Genomic DNA, 26,895 nt, shown 5'->3' with positions numbered 1-26,895 from the left:
TCTTATTATTACGAAATAATTTATTAAAACTTTAAACCTAATCTCAGGAGTCCCACTTTCGAGAAACGTCTTCATAATTTCCATCTGGTGCATCATATTCTGGAATTGCAACTGTGTTAAGTGGGCCTTCGTGTTTAAATGGAATCAGGTGCTCATCAATCTGGAAAAGATAATGAAATATTTTACATGTGACAAAAGAATTGAAATGAAACAAAAAGTTATTCTTGAATTCCCGTCTTGTTTGCTTTTCTCCACAAGGCAGAGGTAGATACAAGGTCGGTTTTTAATACAAGGAAAATCAAACTTAAAAAAAAAGAAAATTTTGAAAATTAGTGCTTATTAAGAATTCAACTTAATGAAAAAACAAAAATACATAAATTATGAAAAAAACATACATTATGGTGTACGTACGTAAACCATAATGATTTTTATCGTAAAATCTTTAATATACTCATCATGGAACGAAGATGGTCCTGGATATGACCTTAAACTATATCCGATGGGGAGGCCCCAGCTTGCAGGCCTTAGGGAGTGTGGAGCCACCCTTTGCTCCCAGGTCCACTCTGATCCGGAGTGGTAGTACCTGTTAGGGTCTCAACTATGGGTTAAATAGAATACGACTTAACAAATACACTATATTAAAAAATCGTTCTTCAAAATCACCAGATTCGGCATTAAATAACCTGAAAAGGGTTGATATGCTGTAAAACAAAGCAACCAAAAAACCATGGAACGAAGATGTCATATTCCAAAAATTTAATTTTGGTAAAAGGAATTATTTGTTGTCTATTTGTATATTCATTTATTTTGTGGTGGTGAGTGACCATCTGTTATTAACTAGATCTCTGGCTGGCGGATTGAGAAACAACTTTCAGATAGCCAGCTGTAAATAATTAATAAGCAGTCTCAGATCAATTAAGTCGGTTGTTTTTGTTTTACGGCATATCAACCCTTTTCGGGTTATTTAATGCCAAATCCAAAGATTTTGAAGAAAACTTTTTAATAGAATATATTTATTGTTTTCAAGTCGGTTCTATTTAACCCATAGTTGGGACCCTAACAGGTACTACCACTCCGGGTCAGAGTGGACCTGGGGCAATGGCAATTAAAGGATGGCTCCACACTCCTCAAAGCCCGCAAGCTGGGGCCTCACCACTGGATATAGTTTAAGGTCATATCCAGGACCCAGCCCAATTAAAAGTTCATTTTAGAGATTTTATTAAAAATCAATCCTCACTATGTTCATGTATATCTATTTTCTAGCATTGGAACTACCGTCAACGTAATAGCTTGGATCCCAAATTAATTAATGGAGATAAGACTATAAGCCCAGATAATATTATGCATGCAATCTGTTAGTGAACGAGAAAGCCCTACAAGTGAAAAGGAAAGTATGCAATTTTCTGAACTAATAGACGCAAACGACCTTTGTGGAGAATCAGTTGAAAGCGAAGTTCCCACCAAGCCAGTACGAAGATCTTGCACGAATTCAAAATTTTCTGATATAAATACAAAGCCAGCATCCTCAAAATGCATTGCTGGATTGTCACGAATAACAGGGACATGCCCAAGGTGATGAAAACAAAGTTTCTGGCCACGGTTATGGTCTTTGGTGTGGTTTCAAGTGAGGGCCACATCATGCCACCTCACATCTTTGAAGTCGGCTTGAAAGTCAACACCAAAGTGTACCTGGATGTGCTGAAGAGTGTGGTGATCCCCTGGTGCAATCAGGTGGCCGCTGGCAGACCCTGGGTGTGGCAGCAGGACTCGGCACCAGCCCACAAGTCCAAGTAGACCCAGGCTTGGCTTCAGAAGGAGTACTACGACTTTGTACCTTACTCTCACTGCTCCCCCACTCCTCTTCCGACCTTAACCTGCTGAACTACTTCAATTTGGTCATACATTGAAAACATCACCAACATGACCTCCCACAACACAAAAGCCAGCCTGATTGCCGCCATCCACCAAGTATTCGCCGAGCTCCCACCAGCGCTTGTGGAAAAGGCATGTTCCGAGTTCTGAACCCGTATCAAGGCTGTGATTGAGGCTGAAAGCAGCTATGGTGAATAGATGTCAGCTCTACTACATAATCAAGTTACCTGAATTGATTCTTTCAAAAAAAAAAAAAAAAACGGTTTAAAATAAATCTCTAGAGTTGTTTTCTTTAGGGGGACAATTTTATATATATATATATATATATATATATAAGTGGCATTGTCTGTGTGAAGAACGATCTCTACCAAACTACTCTGTCAATTTTTGGTCTACAGACTTGAAACTTGATATATAGGGGATTCTGACATGTGGAACAAATTCTGATTTGGCTTTTAGCTGGTAAAAATAGCTGCTAAAGGGTCAAAATTGAAAAAAATTGAAATTTGGCAGGCTTAAATTGACTAAATGTGCATCTCCTATACATGTGCAAATATACATTTATATGTTTAACTACGTTCATATTTTTTTTTAATTTTGATATGCATATGGACTTAACCCAGACGGTAATGAATAATGCTGGAGATGTTAGTTAATAAGAATCAAGTCACTTATTTTTAACTTTTGAAATCACTACTATATATTGGTTGGTTGGTTGGTTGTTTTTGTTTTACGGCATATCAACCTTTTTCAGGTTATTTAATGCCGAATCTAGTTATTTTGAGGAACGATTTTTAATGGAGTATTTTTTTTTTAAGTCAGATTCTATTTAACCCATAGTTGGGACCCTAACAGGTACTACCACTCCGGGTCAGAGTGAACCTGGGAGCAATGGCAATTAAAGGATGGCTCCACACTCCTGCAAGGTGGGGCCTCACCATTGGATATAGTTTTAGGTCATATCCAGGACCGACTATATATTGGATACAACATAACAATCAATAGAGAACTGGCTCCATAATAATAATGAATATAAGAATCTGCATAAATTAAAATATCGTATTTAAACATATTTTATTAGCAGACAACATTAGGCGGCATGCTAGTAAAATAAATGGAAAAGTATTAAGGTAAAAAAAAAATTCCTGCAAATACAAGAATTTTATTACTGAAACGGGACACAATTAACTCCTTTTCACTATAAAACTTGAAAAGAAAAATGTTGTAAGTTATATTCTTAGCCCCTCCTCCCCGTGAATGAACTCATCCGTCAGATTTTCTTTTATTTTACCAAAACTATTTGAGTTCCTCTTCTCTGATTATTATTTCTTTTGTAATTAAAACCTTTACTGAAAGTATGAGGCGCCTTTGATAAGTTTCCAGACTTTTTCCGTACAGACACTTTTAATTGATCGTACACACATGAAACTCTAACCCCCCTTCAAAGTAATCTCCTCCAGCTGCAATGCACTTGTTGTACCGTTCCCACAACTTCTGGAAAAAGTCCTCTTGGGTGACTGTGTTAATAACCCTTGTCACAGCCTCTTTCATCTCCTCAATGGCCTCATAACAACAGCCTCTAATGTTTTCCTTGAGCTTAAAGAATAAGCAAATGTTGTTCTACAAGTATTTTAATGGTGAATGCTCTGATGAACTGCAAGCACTTGGCCCCCACGACGTAAACACCCTCGAGAGACCCGACAAGCTGCAAAATCCCACCCCCACACTGTAGAGATCCCTAGATGTAAAAGAGCTTTCTACTCCGGTAGTTTCTTCCCCAGAACCGCTAGACTTTGGAATTCCATTCCAGGTCACTGCTTCCCCAACTGTACTGACATGCATAAGTTCAAGTGCAACGTGAACCAATATCTTGCTGCCCAAATCCCTACATAGTGCCCCAGTAGCTGTCTCCCCTGATAGTAGCCCCCTACACCAAAGTGGCAATGTGCCTTGTTTGGGGTGAAAATGTAAAAAAAAAAAATAAATAAAAATAAAAAAAATAAAAAAAAGTCACAGGATTATAAGGAAGGTAAGGAACTGTCTTAATGTCCATTTTGGTCAAATAGTCATGATCTTCTCTGAACACCCTTGGAACAAACTTTGAAGCAAATCTTCTGCATCTTCAGTTCCTCATGAATAATTGTGCGTACAGTTCCAACAGTGACATTAAACTGTGCACTTGTTGTCTCTATAGACACACGACGGCCCTTATCTGTGAAATTCTTTATTTGGCCAACAAACTCCTATGTTCTGACTTTCTTACTCTTCCCATACCTCTCATCATCCCTCACAGACTCCTTGCCTTCCTCTAATCTCTTATGTCACTCAAAAACTGATGCTCGATTCATGCAAGATAGTCCAAAAGCAGTGTGAAGCAGTCCATACATTTCTGTGTAATTTTTTCCAAGTTTTAAAACAGATTTTTATTGCATATCGTTCTTCAAAAATTTCCTCACATCCAGATTGCATTTTTGAAATCCACCAGCTGTGATAATCAGGCTTTAGTAGGATGTATTCCAATTCTTGCTGTAGCTGTTCATTTGAACCTGAAATCATAAAAATTTGTCATCTCATAAGATGTTTAGCAATAACATACTGACTTTTCAAGAGTTTACAACAATTTTAAATGCCTGTACAAAAGAATATGGAAACTAATTGAATGCACCTTGTGTTCTGGTCTTTTATTATTCCCCCGCATCTCTATTTAATTTTGGTAAAAGGATTTATATAATGCCTATTTGTATATTCATATATTTGTGGTATGATGTGACCATCTGGCACCAAGTGGGCCCCTGGGTATCTGTTTATGAATAAGCAAGAAGGGACTGTTTTACATTTCTGAATTTTTGAGATGAAGATTGGTTATTCATATTATTTGGATTCATCGGACTACTGGTCATCATCTTGAGGGTGATTTTCACAACGTGGCGCAGTGATTAGAGTGCTTGCAAAACTCAATTGTAAAAGTGATATTCTCCTGAAGGTTGAAGGTTCAATTCTCAACCAAAAACTACAATTGCGAATTACTTAGGACCTCTATCCATTCATGGTTGATGGAACGAGAGCATGCTACCCCCATGAAGTAAGTAAAGGGTTCTACTCGAAATTCCCAAGTTCAACAACATGCACCTTATTACATCAATCAAAACATTGTGAAAATGGCACTCAAGATAAGAACAATAGTCTAATGAATCCAAATAATAGGGACAGTTTTATGTCGCCATTTTGTAGAAACAAATAACTCAACAATAATTTAAACTTGTGTCAGATCAGCTTAGTAATGCATAAGATTTCCCATTAATCACATAAAATCGTTTTAAATTGATATTCTTTATAAAAATAAAACTACTTGATCAATTTACATGATTTTTGGTGTATGATCTTTTCAATCCATGTCAGGTATGAACATCATAAAGATATTTTCTGTATTTTTGTTTTTAATATAAGAAGAATTCTGGACAAGCACCTAGTTTATAAATAAGATAATGTATATATAGGGATGAATTTTTTTTTTTTTTTTTTTTTCAAAAAAAGTGAAGGATTTTATCCGATTCTTACCTGAATAGCCATTTGGTAAAGTTCTTCTGATTCATTCCTCAGTTCGGTCAAAGCTTTTTGTTGTGAGGCTTCCATCAAAGCTAATGTTTTCGTCCCTTCACTGAACAACTTGTTCTGATACTGTGCCCATTCTTTGCACAGTTTCACTCGCTCTTCATTTTCTTCGAATGAAATCACCGGCTTTTGTCTGCGTCGCAAACTAAAAACAAATAAGAAACAAAGGACAAAAAAAAGGAATAAGATTTTGGAGGCAAATATTTCAATAAAATGCCATTTACAGGTTTCAAACTTATCCTCAATACCAAAGAGCTACTTCCCAGCTGACTATAACAAGTCCAATGTAAATAAGTTCTTATTGACCCATCCCCCTTAAATAATCAAATTCTTGCCCAATTTTCATTAACAATTATCATGGTGTCATCTTATCAGCCATCTGACCAGAGTTACAGAGTCGGATGGTGAAAGTTTGACTCCGCAACCCTACATCTGACACACATTAACCTTTACTCTTGAATAGCCTTTGGGTTTTTATAAGTGAATCCCTAGTATAAAGAAAAAAAAAAAAAAATCGCTTGCTTTTGCGATTCCCTCCTTTTCTCCACAAGCATACCAATATGTAAAAATTTAAATGCAATGTGCACAAACATCTTGCTGAACAACTCCCCAACTAGACTGCCTACACCCTATAAATCCCAGTAGGGTCAGCAATGGGTTTCTGTGGAAACAATAGAAAAGAGAATGTGATCCAATCATTTGCCGCAGAGAGTTACTGAGTTTGTCGTAGGGACGTTTCTAAAATTTTATTCTGTTCCACGGACAGCAGCCTGCTCCCCTGGTGTTAGATATGATCAAACAATAGGCACATCCCTTTACACCAAAGGGATCGATCAATATTGCATCAGCTATAATCAGCTATGCGTCGGCTTTGGTATGCGTATTGTCTTTACGGGCAGCATTTTCATCCTTATTAATGGCAAGCAGTGACCTCTGCTGCTGAAAAAATTGAACGTTTCACAAAATAGCAAACAAAGCATCTTTTCTTTTTATTTAAAAATATGAATTTATTTAGTTTCACAATTAAGGAACATTTTGAGGCCTGATAGTTGAGACTTATCTGTTGCTGTCAGGATCCAAGCTTTAACTATGTAAAACAATTCTGTTTTTAAAAGAGAGAGATTGATCAAAAAAAAAAAAAAAAAAAAAAGAATCAAATTACCTCAGTCTAGAAAGATTTTTTAAATATTTATTTTTTTAATGTCAGGTGCGATTTTTTAACAACCAACAAGAAGAAAGATGAAGTGTAGTATCAGAACAGATACTACACTTTGCTACTAGTTCAAAGGTCAAGGATACCTTTTGGGAAAATATTTTGTGTTTTGTGGATGTACAAACTCAATACTTATTTTAATTTTTTTTTTAAAATAGCGACAAAAATTTTTTTTAAATATTAAATTTTAATTTAATCTCATGATACAAGCAATGAGCAGGGAGCACAAAAGAGAACGATTTGGGATTGTCCTACTATACTGTAAAATCTGTTTTAAGAGTATTTTAATGGAATGTGCTCTGATGAACTCATTGCACTTGTGCCCCTCGACATATATCTCTCCGACAAACCTGCTTAGCAACAAAATCATACGCCTTCACTATTGAGGCCCCTAAATGTCAGAAAGTTTTCTACTCAAATAGTTTCTTCCCTAGAACAGATAGACTTTGGAATTCCCTTCCTGCTCCCTGCTTCCCAAATTGTACTGATATGCAGAAGTTCAAATGCAACATAAACCAACTTCTTAATCTTTATTGGGCATCATCCCAATTAGAAGCCCCTTACGTCCAAGTGACAATATACTTTGTTTGGGGTGAAAGTGAGTAAAAAAAAAAAAAAAAGAACACAAGAGTTGATTGGCCAAATAAAGAATTTCATAAATAAGGAGCGTGATGTGTCTATAGAGACAATTATGGCGCAGTTTGATGTCAGTGTGGGAACTGTACACGCAATTATTCGCGAGGACCCGAGGATGCAGAAGATCTGTGCAAAGTTTGTCTTAAAGATGCTCAGAGAAAATCAGAAAGAAACACGTTGCCAGGCCCAAGATAGGCATCAAGACAGTTCCTCACCCTCCTTATTGTCCAGACCTTGCTCCCTGTGACTTTTTGTTATTCTCTAAGCTCAAGGAAAACCTTACAAGCTGTTATTATAAGAAAATTTAAGAGATGAAAGAGGCTGTAACATAAACCAACTTCTTAATCTTTATTGGGCATGGACCCAATTAGTAGCCCCTTACGTCCAAGTGACAAGATGCCTTGTTTGGGGTGAAGATGAGAAAAAAAAAATCACATTATTTTGTAAATCGTAAAAAGGATATTATTGAAAAATATACAATAAAACTTAACAAAATTATAAAAAGATGAAAATAACTCAATTAGCTTTTATTTGCACTTTTAATAACAAAATTTAAAAAAATCACGTCCATACACGGACAATAGAAAGCTATTGGAATCGTCATGAACAATTTATTAAATCAATGCTCGGTTGTAGAAGATCTCAGATTCCTATCTGAAGGAATTTCTGTGGCATGAAAGACACCCAGAGAATATCTTTTTCAAATGCTATGACACTATATCTCTGCATAATATTCGTTTAAATGTAGTTTAAGTATGCTAGGTTCCATGCATTGCATAGTGCCGAACTTTGGCCTTCCAGAGAGGCAAGTAAATAGATTTTTTTTTTCTTTAAATAAAATTCATAAAAAGGTTTGTAAATAAATTTATGTATTTTTTTGACCGTCTTTTGTTTGCTCATACATATTACTTAAAGAAAAAAAAATAAATAAATAAAAAGTTTCTAAACTGATCTCTGCGATGATGCAAAAATAATTACCTCGGTCTAGAAAGATTTCTTCGTCACTCATTGAAGATAGGAAAGGCGAACATCCAAAATTCTCATTTAATTAAAATAAAAAAAAAATTTCAAAAATCACGATCTCTACATTCGAACATTAAAAAGTTTGGTACTTGTACAGTTTAATCAACACATTAAAAAATGAAAATATTGAAAAAAAGTTATATTGTACCTATTCGTTTTGAACTGAAGATCTTCGGAAAAAAATTTCATTTAATTTGATCGAGTAGGTTTTTTTTTTACAGCGGAAAAACACGTTATTATGAGAGCGCATTGAAGGCAGACATCTTGGATTTTTTTGTAAAATTTTGTTTGAAATTTAGAAACACCACGGGGAGATAACTCTAGTTAATGCGCCAACACTCCCTCCCCCATCTTTAATAACTAGCTTTCCTTCCTAAAAATCGAACCTTTTCCTCGGTATCATAACAACTTGTTTTTTTTCGCTGTAAAAAAAAACTATTTGATGAAATTAAGTGAAATTTTTTTTTTTTTTTTCGGAGAGCTTCATTCCATAACGGATACGTACAATTTAAACTTTTTTTGATATTTTCATTTTTTAATGTCTTGATTAAACTGTACAAGTACCAAAAGTTTTGTTATTCATCCGACCCTCGAAAAACGCACCCCACCATGGCCTACTAACATGGACGGCCGAACATGTCACATTAGAGACCACTTTTATAAAAGGCCAGTGAAATGAGAACAAGGGAAGTAACTCAGAGGTTGCTTCAAGCATTATTTCAGATATTCATATTAAATGAATTCTACCTCCATATTTTAATATCATCCTGTTTAAAGTAAAATGTTTTCTTTAATTAATATTAATAGGTGGTGGTTAAATGTATTTTTCCCGTTATTTCATTATAATACAAAAACAAAACACACCCCACCATAGCCTACTAATATAAATAAACATTACTATATTACTATAATAATTAAATACCTATTTCTTGTTCTCTTTCGGTGGAGGAGAAATCCTTCATGATTGAGACAATTTTTATTTTTGTACCTTTTCTCCACGTTAAAAAACGACCCTGGTGTCTAACTCTGTCCCGTGGGGAGGCATAGTAAATAGGTATAATAATTAAATACCTACAGATACTAGTGTTTCATCCTTTCAGGAATTTTGAGTGCAGGGTGTCACGATTAACACAAGTCTATAGATTCTAACCCGGCAACACGAGCTATCTCTGGCTTGATTAGCAAAGACCGTATCCAATCGGCTACCATTAACCGTGAGAAATAACATTGAATTTAAATATTTTTTATTTTTAAATGTTTTCTTTTTACGTCAATCACAGTGATCTAATCGTTATAAACCGATCTATGCATAAGAACAAAATTGACCGACTTTATTCAACTGAAAGTGCTCAATGATAAGAAACAAGTTTCTTAAAGGGGCTGACATTATTGTTTTTACCATAATAATTAAATACCCACAGACACTAGTGTTTCATCCTTTCAGGAATCTTCAGTGCATGGTGTCACGATTAACACCAGTTGATAAATTCGAACCTGGCAACACGAGCTTTGATTAGCAAAGATCGTATCCAATTGGCTACCATTAACAGCAAGAAATAAAACGTTTTTTATTTTTAAATGTTTTTTACGTCAGTCACAGATTACTATTTGGAATATGAGAATTAAGTACATAATATTGTTTTCATTTAAAATGACATATTTAACAAATTGATTTGTCAACTATCTTAACAAGCCTAAATCAAAACGTAGATTCCATGAACAGAGCTTTTTTCTTAGAAGTGCACGCCTGAGGAACTCTCTTCCGTTTGCCCGTTTCCTACCTGACTACAACTTGGATGTCTTCAAGTCCAACGTAAATAAATTCCTGACAAACCGCCCCCTTAAGTAAGACACTTTATCAAAACTCCAATACTAACAATTACTACGATGCTATCCCATTGATTATAGTACATGCAATAATCCTTATCCCCAAGTGGCTTCCGGGCCTTGATAAGTCGTGAACTCCATGTAAAAAGAAAAAAAATTGATCAAGTAGATTTATTTTTAAATAAGAAAGTCAAATTTTATGGTTAAACTAGGAGCGACAATTTCTTCACGCCATTTGGAAGAAGTAGGAAAATAACTCCAACACTTTTTTTTTTTAGTTCCTGATGAATCGCCCCCTTAAGTAAGACACTTTATCAGATCTCCATTACTAACAATTACTGCGATATTGTCCCATTGATTACTGTCCATGCAATAACCCTTATTCCCGAGTGGCTTCCATGTAAAAAAAAAGAAAAAAAAAAGCACTGAAGTATCATTCAATCTACACTGTGTGCCATTTTTTGTTTTGCGTTTTAATGTCTAAGATTTTCCACAGTTTATAATAAACCTGACATTGGCTTTTTATTTTGATCACTGGATTTTTTTGCGTGTTTTTTTTTTGTTGTTTTGTTTTTTTTAACTTACAGACTAGGTGAACGAGATGACAGCAACTTACTTTGTCTCCTGTCGTAATTTGTGGCTGATCTGAATTTCATCAATTGGTTTTAATTTCTGCGCATATTTTTCAAGACGACGAATTTGTTTCTCAATTTTTCTTTTCTTCTTTTGTTCTCTCATAAGAACCATTTGCGGATCCACTCGTTTCTTCTTCTTCATCGGAGTTCCGCTAAAGAAAAAAAAAAAAAAAAAAAAATGAAAAATAATATAAGAGAATCCTTTCTTAAATCTGAAGGATTTACATATTTACATAATACAAGCCTGTCTCTGGTGCAAACATTTCTGTTACAGCAAAGATTATTTTTCGGTATTATATGTAATATATAATTTAAGATCTGAGGACCGGTTTCTTTTGTGGAAAGCAACCATTTATTAAGTCGTCTGACGAAGATTTCTGGTTTTAACTGACCATTTATGTGTGCAAAACATTAACATGTCCAATGTCGTGACCATGTAAATTCATTTATATTAATAAAAATATGATATATCAGGTCGGTGCAAAAGAAGAGGTATTTTTAAATCATTGCAATTTATTTTGTGAATATTGTAATTACTTAAAAAAAAAAAATGTCACCATGATTAATTTATAACTTTTTCTTTCAGATTATTAAAGCATCATTTATATTTTTCTGCATTATTCTCACTCATTTTGATTTGAAAACTACATTTTATCAACAGAAAGGGGGTCATCTGCCATCATGATAATGCTCGTCCCTACACAGAACTACTAACCAAAGATGCCGGAGAATTTGGTTGAGGAATCTTGCCCCATCCCGCATATTCTTACAAAAACATTTGGATGGCCTTAGGTTAAAATCACGAGAGGAGATTGAACACAAGTTAAATTCATATTTCACTTCTAAATCTAAAGAATTTTACAAGCAAGTTGGTTATAGTCAGCTAATGTACTTCCTAACTTCCTGCGTTATGCTACCAAAAGAGGTGACAAGGCAAATCAATTCGTTCACTTTTATTGTTCTTCAATATTTCTATTGTGGAACGATTTATTGAAATAAAATATAAGAAAAGGATATTATTGAAAAGTATGCAATAAAAATGAACAAAATTATAAAAAGATAAAAATAACACAATTAGTCTTTATTTGCACATTTAATAACAAAATTTAAAAAATAAAAGCTTCATTTTATTTGCAATTTTATAAGAAATCTGTTTATGAAATTATAAAAATAAGTTTATTTTTGAAATTTTAAAAATAAAAGTTTTTTTTATTTGAATTTATATAATAAAAATACGTTCATGAAAGTATAAAATAAAAATTATTGAAATCAAAATAACAAATTAAATTATTGAAATTAAAATAACAAAATTTTAAATATCATAAAAAAAAAACGTATCCAATACATAATATTCTCAAAATAGTTTTAAAAAGATTTTTAAAAGAGTTTTGTAATAAGTCTTTCAAAAAAAAAAAAATAATAATAATAATTTAAATAATTCTTGACCAAAAAACCTTTCAACGATTATTAAATAAAAAAGAACAATAGGAAAAATGTAATAAAAGAAAAAAAGAGTATCTGCAGAGATATAAGCATAAGAAAAAGAAGCAGTAGAACGGATTTGCCTCATCACCGCTTCCGGTAGCATAATGCTGGAAATTAGGAAGTATGTTAGTTGACTGTAACCTACTAGTCATTTAAAAAAATTGTTGACAAATGAAATGAAATTATAGAGAGCAAAGGCCGTTATTGTTATGAATAAAGATTTTTCAAAAACAGTTTTTCATTTTCAAGGCGAAATTTTAAATCGGCAAAAAACTTTTGCAACAACCTAGAGTAAACACTACTTAAATATAAAAGCAATCATCCATTCTATAATATAAAAGGCAAAATGTATGTCTGCCAAAAACTTTGGACACATGCAACGGATCCTGACGAGATCGGTATCGTTTTGAAGCTCGACATCTCGGACAACAGATACCGAAAAATTGGCCAAAAACATTAATCTCTACACCCTCAACTGGGCGGTTTTTTCGTTGACATTTTCGCAAGTCATCATCTCTGTTGGATTGACTAGCCTTAATTCCAATGTTTGCGACTTCCGGTTTCACCATGGATGCATCTTCTTTTTCTCCTTCGCGTTACAGGTTCGAGCCTGCCTGCCTGCCACCACTTTTTTTTTTTTTTTTTTTTTGAATACCTCTCAGGGTTCCTTACTACACCACCTCGACACACCTGGGCAACGCTGGGTAACCCTGCTAGTAAAATATTTATCAATGTATTTAATGTGATGGTTTCTTTTAGGAATGAAACAATTGTGTGTGATGAGTATTCTATAAAATTATTCTAGTAAAATTCAACAATGATGTCACAAAATATTGTCAAGTGATAAGACTGCCTATGACAATAATCTCTATCTTCTGCTATTTTATAAAGGAGAGATGTGTGTTTGTATGTCTGCTAAAAACTTTTGTCATCCACATCAGATTAGCATGAAACTGGTACAATCTTAAAGGGTAATGCCCCGGATGCATAATATGTGAAAATTAGAAAAAAAAGATTCATTTTGTGAGGGTCAACTGGACCGCTATTTGGAATTGGTGTGTGGGGGAGGGGGTCCATTTTTCACAAGTCATACACTGTTTAAAATATTTATTTTGCAATGTTATGATGTCATAAGCATTCATGGCCATGTGGGCAAAAGCGTTTGCCCGTAAGTTTTTGCCTTCTTTCCTTCTTTTACATTTCATGTTCGAGCCCGGCCACCGCAGCTCTTCTTTTTTTTTCGGGGGGGGGGGGGGGGGGGGAATCACACAGGGAGCACTCCTTGTTATTTTAATTGAAAAAAAATTTATGGAAGGGGGGGGGTCCAGTGCACGGACAATTCCAGTCACCCACCTACAAGTATAATATAAAAGGAACTTTGTGTGTGAGTTCATTCCCTATGGACTCCTAAATGGGTGGGCCAATTTTTATGAAATTTCAAGCAAATGTACTTTATGTGCCTAGCAGTGTTCTAAGATAGGTTTTGTATCAGAATGTCTTCAATAAGTATCAATAATCGAAATAACCCGATGAAAGAAGAACAGGCGATTTTGACCAAATTAACGTCTTGTGCAGACTAATATCACAAAAGTATTTGAGACGCTTAATTACTACACAAGTTGAAAGGCCAGTTATATAAAATCAACAGTAGGTTCTTTGATATAACAGGGGTGTGTTCGAAGTGAATGTTTCTTTTTAGAGTACAATTAAAGCATTTTGCATTTTAAACTTTAATTCAAGTTCTTATATAAAAATAATTTTATAAAAATCAATAGCAGGTTCTCTGCAGTGCAATGTGGACTACAATGTATTGTGGACTAAGTGAGTGTGGAGAGGCATGTAAAGCCTCCTCTCAGTGCACCATGGTGGGTCCCCAACTAGAGCAGGCAATTTATCGATTTAATTGAAAAATGGCCGATTTCACAGATTTCGATGACCATAAAATATGGGAAGGTGAAACTTTTGTTGATCTTCATTCAATCCTGAGCAACATGGAGTTTTCCTGCTAGTAGACTATATAAATATGCTGCATTTGTATTTACTTTTTTTATGGAAATTGCTTCAAACAAAGCATGAAGCCACTTGATGTAAGGCGCTAATCATTATAATAAAAAGGGAGAGGAAGGTAGAATCACTTCAAGATAAACCAAGCCTGAACGAAATCCCATCAGCATTAAATCCCCTGGACTCCAAACAACCTAGAAAAAGTTCTCCAAGAGTCTAATATGAGATGACATTGAAAAAAAAAATGAATAATTAAATAAATAATCTAAGCAATAATTAGTTAAGTGGTTGACCAGAAACCAGTGTTTATATTGTGATACGATCACCAGAAAAAAAGCAAGGCTGAAAATTGTTTTTAACTTCTTAAAGAAGCTGTACAAAACTGTATAGTGTTTTCTTATGTTGTTTTATGGTAATGTTGGATGTTCTTTAAGCCATATCTTGTTCAATTGTAATGTTTAATGTTGTAATTTGGATGTTATGCTGTAATATTGTTGAATTGTAATGTTGGATAGTTTTTAGGTCATATTTTGTTAAATCATAATGTTGGATATTCTTTAGGTCATATCTTTTTCAATTTTAATGTTGGATTTTTTTAGGTCATATTTTGTTCAATCGTAATGTTGGATGTTGTAATTTGGATGTTATGCAGTAATATTGTTGAATTGTAATGTTGGATGATGTTATGATGTATGTTGTTCATGTTCCCTGTTTTTAAATATTTGGAATGATTCAACCGATGATTGAACTCTGGTATCTCAGTCCAACACCCTAACCATTATGGCAAAAGATAAACTGAGTCAATATTAACTTACCAGAGAATACTTGTTGCATGAATATTTAGTGGTGTGCCCTGAGTATGAATCAAGCGATGGCAAGGTATTGTTAACCTGATGGAAAGAAACAGAAAATTAATGGAAGACGAATAATAATGATTTTAAGTTAACATTATTGTGGGAGTAGTTAATTGCTTCTTTAGCATCACTTGGAAATTTTTTTAAAAATTACAAAATTTGAAAAAAATTAAAAATTTAAAAAAAAAAAAAAAAAAAAAAAGGAAAGGATCTTATTTAAACCGGTTCAATGATTTTTTGTTGTTTGACTGTCTCTTGTTACACTACATAAATAAGCATTCTTGTGACAGTTTTATAAGCCTTACTACTTCCGTACTGGTCCATGACAAATTGAAATTACTTTCCCAGAACTGCCAGCCTTTGAAACACTGTTCTGCTGGTATGCTTCCCGGCTAAATACAACATAAGCTTCAAATCTAAGGTAATCAAGTTCCTGTTAAGTCGTCCTCATAAAGAATCAAATTCCACCCAATTTACATCATTAACGATTACTTCACTACCACCGTACATTCATTAACCCTTGTCCTCGAGTGGCCTTCGGGTCTTAATAAGTGGCGAGTCCCAAGTAAAAAAAAACAACAAAAAAAAAGTTTTTGTTTGGGACACCATCATTAAAAGATTGGTGTACAGGGTAAAAGATAGTTTATGTGACCGGAAGATGTATTTAGGGACTTTATTCCTATTTCAGTCACATAAATTCTTGAAAAAAAAAAAAAAAAAAAAAAAAAGTCAGATTATTTTGTATTCTTTCTTTTTTCCATGATGAAGATGCTCACTTTTTCTTTTATCTAATCAGCAGCAATCCTTTTCTTTTTTTTTATTTTCTCTCTAACCAATAGCGCCTACATTTGCATATATCATATTATTTTTGTTTCATAAGGGTTCCAGGTTTGTGTGCCCACTGTATCCTCGGCCCCCAAAACCATTTTTGTAACGATCCAGTCCCTGTTGATTTTGCGGTGGGAGTTTATTTCTGTGCAGTTCTAAGAGGTCCATCCTCCCAGGTTTTGCCTTCTCTCTTTGAGAAGGGGTTAATTTATTGCTAATCGCCTCAGATGCCCTTATCGGGAATGCCGTTGGAGTTTCCCAGGCACTTTTGTAGGTCCTCGGAGACACCATCTTCTCAATCCCACTTTCTGACCCTGGTTTCTAAGTTCTTGCAGTGCGAGAGAACAAAACAACCTTTCCATACAATGGAAATATACCAACCGTGGACGTCATCACACAGGGCCAGCAGGTTCCCTTTAGTTTTTTTGGGGTTTTTTTTCAACACAACCTACCATAACTAGATGTATTGACTTCATTACGGCTGAGGAACTCCATCTACCCTCTGCATGGTAAACCTCAAGAGTATCAGAGGGAGGTTAACAGGTGCTATATCTTGCCCAAGGGTGACCTAAAACTGTGCAAGGCAGGGGCATTCATTTTCTTAAGGTATTATACATACCTGCTTACCTATATACACACAGTGCCTAGTATTCCCAAATGCTCACACATCTGGTACTGGCCAGGCATAACGTTGCTTAACTTGAGTGATCTAACAAGAACTGGTGTGTTAACATAATTATGGCGTACAAATTTAATTGTTGTGGACCGGTAATGGTCAGGAGGAAGAAAGACAACTTGGTATTTAGTGGAAAAAAAAAATATATTGAAAAGGAAAGACAAATACAATAAATACAAAGAAGTGGTTATACGTCAGTTCGACTGCCAAGTGTGCATGATCTGTGCATAATGTCAGGAGACATATTCTCTCAAACATTTATAGTAAGCAGAAGAGTTCATTGTTATCCGTAAGGTGGGCAGCACCACATAAATAATAAAGTAAAACTTTCTACTTAGGTTTATTTTGAATAATAAGTTTTGAATGTATGAGTAAAATGTATCAAATATTTGAATATTAAAATTTGTAAATTTATCTCAGTGTAAAGAACTAAATGTAAAGATCTATCTAAATGTAAAGAAACTATCTAAATGTAAAGATCTATCTAAATGTAAAAAACTATCTAAATGTAAAGAAACTATCTAAATGTAAAGAAACTATCTAAATGTAAAGAAACTATCTAAATGTAAAGAAACTATCTAAATGTAAAGAAACTATCTAAATGTAAAGAAACTATCTAAATGTAAAGAAACTATCTAAATGTAAAGATCTATCTAAATGTAAAGAAACTATCTAAATGTAAAGATCTATCTAAATGTAAAACACTATCTAAATGTAAAGAAACTATCTAAATGTAAAGAAACTATCTAAATGTAAAGAAACTATCTAAATGTAAAGAAACTATCTAAATGTAAAGATCTATCTAAATGTAAAGAAACTATCTAAATGTAAAGATCTATCTAAATGTAAAGAAACTATCTAAATGTAAAGAAACTATCTAAATGTAAAGATCTATCTAAATGTAAAGATCTATCTAAATGTAAAGAAACTATCTAAATGTAAAGATCTATCTAAATGTAAAAAACTATCTAAATGTAAAGAAACTATCTAAATGTAAAGAAACTATCTAAATATAAAGAAACTATCTAAATGTAAAGATCTATCTAAATGTAAAGAAACTATCTAAATGTAAAGATCTATCTAAATGTAAAGAAACTATCTAAATGTAAAGATCTATCTAAATGTAAAAAACTATCTAAATGTAAAGAAACTATCTAAATGTAAAGAAACTATCTAAATGTAAAGATCTATCTAAATGTAAAGAAACTATCTAAATGTAAAGATCTATCTAAATGTAAAGAAACTATCTAAATGTAAAGAAACTATCTAAATGTAAAGATCTATCTAAATGTAAAGAAACTATCTAAATGTAAAGATCTATCTAAATGTAAAGATCTATCTAAATGTAAAGAAACTATCTAAATGTAAAGAAACTATCTAAATGTAAAGATCTATCTAAATGTAAAGATCTATCTAAATGTAAAGATCTATCTAAATGTAAAGAAACTATCTAAATGTAAAGAAACTATCTAAATGTAAAGAAACTATCTAAATGTAAAGAAACTATCTAAATGTAAAGAAACTATCTAAATGTAAAGAAACTATCTAAATGTAAAGATCTATCTAAATGTAAAGAAACTATCTAAATGTAAAGATCTATCTAAATGTAAAGAAACTATCTAAATGTAAAGATCTATCTAAATGTAAAAAACTATCTAAATGTAAAAAACTATCTAAATGTAAAGAAACTATCTAAATGTAAAGAAACTATCTAAATGTAAAGAAACTATCTAAATGTAAAGATCTATCTAAATGTAAAGATCTATCTAAATGTAAAGAAACTATCTAAATGTAAAGAAACTATCTAAATGTAAAGAAACTATCTAAATGTAAAGATCTATCTAAATGTAAAGATCTATCTAAATGTAAAGAAACTATCTAAATGTAAAGAAACTATCTAAATGTAAAGAAACTATCTAAATGTAAAGAAACTATCTAAATGTAAAGAAACTATCTAAATGTAAAGATCTATCTAAATGTAAAGAAACTATCTAAATGTAAAGATCTATCTAAATGTAAAGAAACTATCTAAATGTAAAGATCTATCTAAATGTAAAGAAACTATCTAAATGTAAAGAAACTATCTAAATGTAAAGATCTATCTAAATGTAAAAAACTATCTAAATGTAAAGAAACTATCTAAATGTAAAGAAACTATCTAAATGTAAAGAAACTATCTAAATGTAAAGATCTATCTAAATGTAAAGAAACTATCTAAATGTAAAGATCTATCTAAATGTAAAGAAACTATCTAAATGTAAAGATCTATCTAAATGTAAAAAACTATCTAAATGTAAAGAAACTATCTAAATGTAAAGATCTATCTAAATGTAAAGAAACTATCTAAATGTAAAGATCTATCTCAATGTAAAGAAACTATCTAAATGTAAAGAAACTATCTAAATGTAAAGATCTATCTAAATGTAAAGATCTATCTAAATGTAAAGAAACTATCTAAATGTAAAGATCTATCTAAATGTAAAAAACTATCTAAATGTAAAGAAACTATCTAAATGTAAAGATCTATCTAAATGTAAAGAAACTATCTAAATGTAAAGAAACTATCTAAATGTAAAGAAACTATCTAAATGTTAAGAAACTATCTAAATGTAAAGAAACTATCTAAATGTAAAGAAACTATCTAAATGTAAAGAAACTATCTAAATGTAAAGAAACTATCTAAATGTAAAGAAACTATCTAAATGTAAAGAAACTATCTAAATGTAAAGAAACTATCTAAATGTAAAGAAACTATCTAAATGTAAAGATCTATCTAAATGTAAAGAAACTATCTAAATGTAAAGATCTATCTAAATGTAAAAAACTATCTAAATGTAAAGAAACTATCTAAATGTAAAGAAACTATCTAAATGTAAAGAAACTATCTAAATGTAAAGATCTATCTAAATGTAAAGAAACTATCTAAATGTAAAGATCTATCTAAATGTAAAGAAACTATCTAAATGTAAAGAAACTATCTAAATGTAAAGAAACTATCTAAATGTAAAGAAACTATCTAAATGTAAAGAAACTATCTAAATGTAAAGATCTATCTAAATGTAAAGATCTATCTAAATGTAAATGAACTACTTAAATGCAAAGAAACTATCTAAATGCGAAGAAACTATCTAAATGCGAAGAAACTATCTAAATGTATAAAAACATCTAGATCTACTCTATCGGGTAACCCTTTGGAATATCAGAAGGAGGCTAACAGGTGCTACTACACCTTATCAAGGGCAACCTGAAATTGTGCAAGGTAGAGGTGTTCATCTCTCCAAAGTATTGTTACCTCTTATTTGAATACATACAGCACCCAGCATTTCCAAATGGTTACCCATCTGATTACGAATTCTATGATTGGACATGAAACGGCACTCTTTCTGAATTTTTTCTCATAAGGCAAGGTCATATGCCCATTTATAATATAAATCTCACCTGTCTGTTTAAATGTACGTATGTATGTCTGCCTAAAACTTTTGACAGAAGCAACGGATTTTCATGAGATCGGTATCGTTTTGAAGGTCAACACTTCGGACAACAAATATCGAACAATTGGTTAAAAAAAAAATTAATTCCTTCACCCTCAACTGGGCACTTTTCTACAGGGAGGGGTCGCTTTTTTCAGATATTTTCGAAAATCAACCCCTCTTTTTGATTGACTAGCCTTAATTTAAACCTTTGCTACTTCTGGTTTGGCGATGGGCACAACAGCAAAGACATCATGTTTTTTTTTTCACGTTAAATTCCTTTAAAAAGAAAAATGGAAGTAAAAAAAAAAAAAAAAACCGGAAACAAATTGAGACATGTGAGGTTTTTTTTTAATGACATTTTCACTCCAAACAAGGCACATTGCCACTTTGATGTAGGAGTTACTATCAGGGACATAAGCTACAAGGGTACTATGTAGGGAGTTGGGCAGCAAGATGTTGGTTCACATTACACTTGAACTTCTGCATGTCGGTACAGTTGGGGAAGCAGGGACCCGGAATGGAATTCCAAAGTCTAGCAGTTCTGGGGAAGAAACTACTGGAGTAGAAGGCTCTCTTACATCTAGGGATCTCTACTGTGAAGGGGTGGGATTTTGCTGCTTGTTGGGTTTGTCGGGGGTATTTACGTCGAGGGGGTACAAGTGCTTGCAGTTCATCGGAGCATTCACTGTTAAAGTACTTGTAGAACAGGCAGAGGGATGCAACATTTCGTCGATGGGACAGAGGCTGAAGCTTAGATGACAGTTCAGGACCTATCAGGTTGGCGACTCTCTTTTGAATCTTGTCCATGAGCAAGAGACTAGTAGCAGATGCATCAGCCCAAATATGACAACAATACTCCATACATGGGCGAATGGTGGCCTTATAGAGGTACAGGATACTTTCAGGCGTTAATAGCTTTCTAGCATGGTAGAGAGAACCTACCTTCTTCGCAGCGGTCCTAGCAATGCTCTCAATGTAATTGTTCCAACTCATGTTTCCTGTGAATGTTAGGCCAAGGAGTTTAAAAGATGTACTTTCAGATAAAGAGTTTTTGGCCATTGCTATTGGTGGTAGAGAAGGTTTCTTGCAATTATTGAAGGAAACAAGTTTAGTCTTGGCAGCATTGAATGTGACCATCCATTTTTTTCTCCATTCCACTACAAATTGGAGGTCATCCTCTAGCGTTTCTGCCATTTCTTTAGATATGTGTTCATTTGTTTTCCTGTCATGTCTGTTATAGAGCATGGTGTCATCAGCATATATACCCATCTCAGAGACAATTTTGTCAGGGAGGTCATAACAGAGATTCAAGGATAGACCCTTGAGGCACTTCCGCATTTATATCATTGTTTCGATGCTCGACTGTCGAGGACAACCTGGATTTTTCTCTTATCTAAGAAGGATTTAATTATTCGTCCAGTGATACCGTATGATCTGATTTTCTTAAGACATTCATGCCATCCCCTGTCAAAAGCCTTAGATATATCTAGAGCTACCGATGTACCCTCCCCTGCTTTGTCCAGTGAATGGTATATACGTTCAGAGATTACAGTTAGGATGTCTGTTGTGGAATCCATATTATTGGTCGGTCAGAAGTTTAGCATCTGTAAGGTGATGAACTAGAGCTTGGTTAATTATGGACGCAAATACTTTGGTGAAAAGTGGGAGGAGGCTAATGGGGCGATAATTTAATGGGTCAGTTCTTTCGCTGGAATTCTTGAAAACTGGTACCACAGGAGTAGTTTTCCAGCAGTCAGGAAAGCAAGATTCCTTAAGGCATTTGTTGTAAAGTTTGGAGAGAACTAGAGCTACTTCGGCGGAGCACTTTTTTAATAGCACAGCCGGGATGAGATCTGGTCCACATGCTTTTGAAGTGTCAAGATTTTTTATGATAGCATGCACCTGAGACAGGGTGATTTTCAGATCGTCTAGTGTGGCGTCTGTTCACAAAGGAAAAATCGAGGAGAGGGTGGTTAGCAGGGTCCAGTGTGGAGTTGGAGGCAAACCGACTGGCAAGCATGTTAGCCTTCTTGGTTGCTGAGCAAACAACCTTATGATTGTTGGATCGTGGGGGAATTGTTGATTGTCCATTATTTACTATACTGCTGTAGATTTTCTAGAGATCACGGGTTCCTAATTTCTGTGCTTCAATGCATTTTTTGGTGGTTTCAGTAAATTCTCTCTTAGCTGTCGCTATGTCTTTCTTACAGTTACTTCTGGCTGTTTGAACTGGACTTATGTCGGTTAAATCTGTGGAATGCATGCTGCCTTTGTGCAATGACAACTGCACAAGTAGAAGTAAACCATTGGAGAGAATGGGGTTTGCTATATATATATAGAAATGTTCAAGAAGAAGATGCTCGAAAATCTTTTCAGTTAATAGATAGATACGCACTAGACAGCATCTATGAAAATTCATACCATTTCTGCAGAGGCAGACACCTCTACGGGTACAGCCCCATAATGCCCCTGCCCAAGGTCAGGGCCTGCCCACCAAGTCTTTGGAACCTCGGCCAATTGTCACCACATCTCCATCACCTTCCGATCAGTACCCTGACACCATAGGCCCATCTTTGGAGCCTCCACCCTCAACACCCATGGAACCCATGCAACAGCCATCACAGACGCAGCCAGCATCCCACAACCCGTCTGAGCATGACAGCATCCCTCTACCCTGTGCTGGCATAGAACCAGCTCCGGTTCTTACTCCCCACGGAACGCCTCCCATGCCTGAGAAGAAGCTGCCTCGTGCCCTGGCACGTCTACAACCACATAACGCGGCGGGACGCAGTGAAATGAAACATTCCACACGGCGAAAGCCGCGTTGTGACAAGTGATCGTGATATGGTTAGACTCGGACCAGCCAGAATAATGCTGTGAGTGTGAGGGCAGTCTACCCCAACGACCACTCTAGTCCGATGTTGTGTGTTAACCACAGACTTGGTTGGTGTTCAGTTGGAGACTTTTGTTGTATTTATTCAATTAAGTTTTGTGGTTACCCCAAAAACTTGGGGGGGGGGGAGATAGATACGCACTAGATATGTCTAGTAGTGCTGCACTTCTAACACTGTATTTGTTCTGTTTGTGTTTCAGGATGCATAGATCATCCTTTGATGTGTTATCAATAAAGGAAGATACCTATCTAGTTAGGAAAGGAATTTAAAAAAAAAAAAAATTTTCCAGGGCTCATTTGGTCGTAACTGACATTATAATTTATGCATCTATAAAAGTGAAAATCTGTGTGCGTGAAGACAACTCTCAACCAAGTATTATGCTTTTCCTAAACAGTTCACTTCTTGTAAGTAAAAAAAAAAATACTCATGCTGAGATCAAAGCCAAAAATTACAGTAAGTACGATAGCCAGCTTGACATGATCTTTAAAAAGTGTTTTCAGACCTACTTATTCTTAACATAAGTAATCCGTCATGTGAACAATTCACGCATGTGCATTGATGAAACAGTTGACAAACAGATAAAAATCCGATGAGCCCTCCCCATGTACCAATTTTTTTGCATATGGTCGACGCGCGCTTGCGCGTACAAAATGGCCACCTGTGATAACATATAGAATTACATGGTTTAATATTTGTTTTTCGTCTAATTTTAATTTTCTGCCAATACTACACTGTGACAAGGCAGTTTGGTACACGAGTGCATATGTAACAGCCTTCACTTATGCTCGCGCATAGCATAAACGAAGGCTAGGCTGTGAAATGGAAAAGAGTCCCAGAGTTCAGGGGTTAATACCATGCAAAAGAAATCAAACAAAAAATTTTTAGCCAATAAACACACAAAAAATGCCCCCCTCTCTCAGGTGGTCAGAAAGTGGGTGCTCATTTTACGTTAGATTTACATGGAACAGTGATCACCCACTTTTCGAAAAAGTAATTTCTTTATATCATGGAAACTATTTTTTTTGCGATGGGAACGGTTTGCAGATTCGTTTTTAGCACACCGAAATCTACGCAAAAAATATTTTGTTATACACGAATGTGAGACGGGCCTTAAAGTAAAACAATACCAATAACTTTTGGTACTACTACAGTTTCTTGCCGAAAATAAAGATGCCATTTTTTTTTTTTTTTTCAGGCATCTGTCGTCAAAATAAGAGGGAGCAATCAGTATTTTAAACTATGACCGAAGCAAGCGAAGCATGAAATAATTTTTTTTTTTAATTAAATGAATTACTATGTACCTCAGCATAGTATGAACACCCCCAACCTACCTCCCCATGTTAAGAACGGCTTTTAGAATAACCCTCTCCCCCACCCTCGAAAGCTGTTCTTAATATGGAGAGGTTAATGGTGTTTATACTACGCTCTGGGGCACCAAGTAATTAGTTCTTTCCGGAAGTAATCATTATTTAATTTAATTTTTTTTATTTATTTCATGCTTCGGCCATAGTTTAAAATACTTATTTCTCCCTCTGATTTTGACGACAGGTGCCCAAAAAAAAATAATGGCGTCTCCATTTTCGGCGATAAACTGTAGTAGTACCTATCTTTTTTCTAATGGATAGAACTTTACCCTCATGCTGTCATCGGAATAATAACAATAATAATAATAAACATCGCATAAAGCAGGACAGAATGAGGACGCATCTGGGTATATAAAAAAAATTGTAGTCAAGAACTGAGTGATCATTCTACGTTAGATTCATTGGTACTTGTACAGTTTAATCAACACATTAAAAAATGAAAATATCGAAAGAAAAAAAATTTCATTTAATTTGATCGAGTAGTTTTGCTTTTTTTTACAGCGGAAAAACATGTTTTTATGAGAACGTGTTGAAGGCAGTCATCTTGGATTTTTTTGTAAATTTTTGTTTGAATTTTAGAAACACCATGTGGAGATAACTCCAGTTAAATTGTCGACACTCCCTCCCTACGTTTAATAAGTAGCTTTTCTTCCTAAAAATTGAACTTTTTGCTCGGTATCATAACAAATTGTTTTTTCGCTGTAAAATAAAAACTACTTGATGAAATTAAGTGAAATGTTTTTTTCGGAAAACCTCATTTCCTAATAGATACGTACAATTTAAACTTTTTTCGATATTTTTATGGGTTTGTATTACTGTACACATAAATTCGAAAAAGTTGTCAAAAAAAACAAATATATAACAAATAAATGTTATCAAAGGCAAGATGTTACTTTTCTACCAAACTGGATACATTTTTTGTGTTTTTATTCAATGTAACATGTTTATTCAGCTCGAAAAACATGCAGTGTTTACCGATGTATTGGAAAATTCAAAATGGCGCCCGACTCTCTCTTTAACATGGTAAGTTTGGGAAAAGGTGTTATAAATAATAAACTAGACAAAATACTATTACAAAAAACACCGAATATATGTCAACTTATGTCACGGTAACATATTTTGAGCGAATTTCTAACAGTATTTTGTCTAGTTTAACACCTTTTCCTGAACTTACCGTGTTAAAGAGAGAGTCGGGCGCCATTTTGAATTTTCCAATACATCGGTAAACACTGTATGCTTTTCGAGCTGAATAAACATGTTACATTGAATAAAAACACGAAAAATATATCCAATTTGGTAGAAAAGTAACTTATCTTGCCTTTGATAACATTTATTTGTTATGTATTTGTTGTTTTTTTAGAACTTTTTCGAATCTATGTGTACAGACTGTACACTGTACAGTAATACAAACCCATTTTTATTTTTTTATGCCTTGACTAAACTGTACAAATACCGATTTATTATAGTAAAGTGACCCCTAACTCAAACCAAAGTTGACATGTAGTAACACGAAAAAAAGTAAATAAAAAAAAAAATAAAAAAATAGGATCTCCTTGGCGGCAAACAAGAGTGTGATAAAATATTATCGAGATTAATAACAAAAGAAATAATAATACAATTACAATATTTTCCTTAATCTATTCAAAATTATACAACTAGTTATTTAAAAAAAAGGCAATTCGATTAACGAAAAAGTAAATAGAAAACTCAAAAGTACAAAAAAACGATACATTCGCGTTGAAGGTCACATAATCTATTCTCCATTATTCATGATTTTTACAGTCCAAATTGAAGGTATAAAACATTCGCAATCTACTTTCGATTGTGAGGAATGCCAGGTGCTTTCCGCAAAATTATAGACAACATATTTTATCAACTCACCTAAGATTAAACAAGCTTTTTGTTAGAAGTCCTATGGAAGCGGCCATATTGGATTATATTAAGGGCAGATAACTCTAACAAGAAAAATTTGAAAGGCCAGAAGTAAATGTTACATTTCTCTAAACGTATTTCAATCGATAGTGGTAATTATGAATTGAATTATGGTCATTTAAAAATTAAATTTACAATTTTATAATAAAATACAAATGTTAAATTAAACTAGAACACATGTGACCCGTTGGGTCAATATTTGTATGTATATATATATATATATATATATATATATATATATATATATATATATATATATATATATATATATATATATTGTAGTCATATATATATATATAGTAATCATATATATATATATATATATATATATATATATATATAGTAGTCATATATATATATAGTATATATATATAGTATATATATATATATATATATATATAGTAGTCATATATATATAGTATATATATATATATATATATATATATATATAGTATTTTTTTAAATTTTTTTTTACATAGGCATCACCACATTATCAAGGCCCAGAGGCCACTTAAGGATAAGGGTTAAAGAGTGTACAGTAGAAATTGGACAATATAGTAATCATTA

General features: G+C 33.6%; 1 protein-coding gene across 1 annotated transcript; it reads right to left on the bottom strand.

Annotated features, from left to right (window-relative positions):
• Positions 1-26,396, bottom strand: LOC145248867 (large ribosomal subunit protein mL40-like). The gene is made up of 5 exons (XM_080110615.1): positions 26,278-26,396; positions 15,123-15,197; positions 10,800-10,970; positions 5,431-5,629; positions 1-160 (listed from the first exon to the last, which is right to left on the bottom strand). The coding sequence occupies exons 1-5, from the start codon at positions 26,322-26,324 to the stop codon at positions 44-46; spliced, it is 609 nt and encodes a 202-aa protein (XP_079966741.1). The 5' UTR covers positions 26,325-26,396; the 3' UTR covers positions 1-43.
• Positions 26,397-26,895: the final 499 nt, after the last annotated feature.

The sequence above is a fragment of the Euprymna scolopes genome, chromosome 27 (assembly GCF_053919585.1).
Source record: "Euprymna scolopes isolate OS-2025 chromosome 27, ASM5391958v1, whole genome shotgun sequence".
Lineage (NCBI taxonomy): Eukaryota > Metazoa > Mollusca > Cephalopoda > Sepiida > Sepiolidae > Euprymna > Euprymna scolopes.
Note: the sequence above shows the minus strand (reverse complement) of the source record. Positions and strands in the feature narration are given on the sequence as shown.

Excerpts from the sequence above, each read along its gene's own strand:
- LOC145248867 (XM_080110615.1), bottom strand. The coding sequence starts at position 26,324 with ATGGCCGCTTCCATAGGACTTCTAACAAAAAGCTTGTTTAATCTTAG. Across the intron at positions 15,198-26,277 it reads AAAAGCTTGTTTAATCTTAG|GTTAACAATACCTTGCCATC; the intron begins GTGAGTTGATAA and ends TCTTTCCATCAG. Across the intron at positions 10,971-15,122 it reads CATGCAACAAGTATTCTCTG|CGGAACTCCGATGAAGAAGA; the intron begins GTAAGTTAATAT and ends TTTTTTCTTTAG.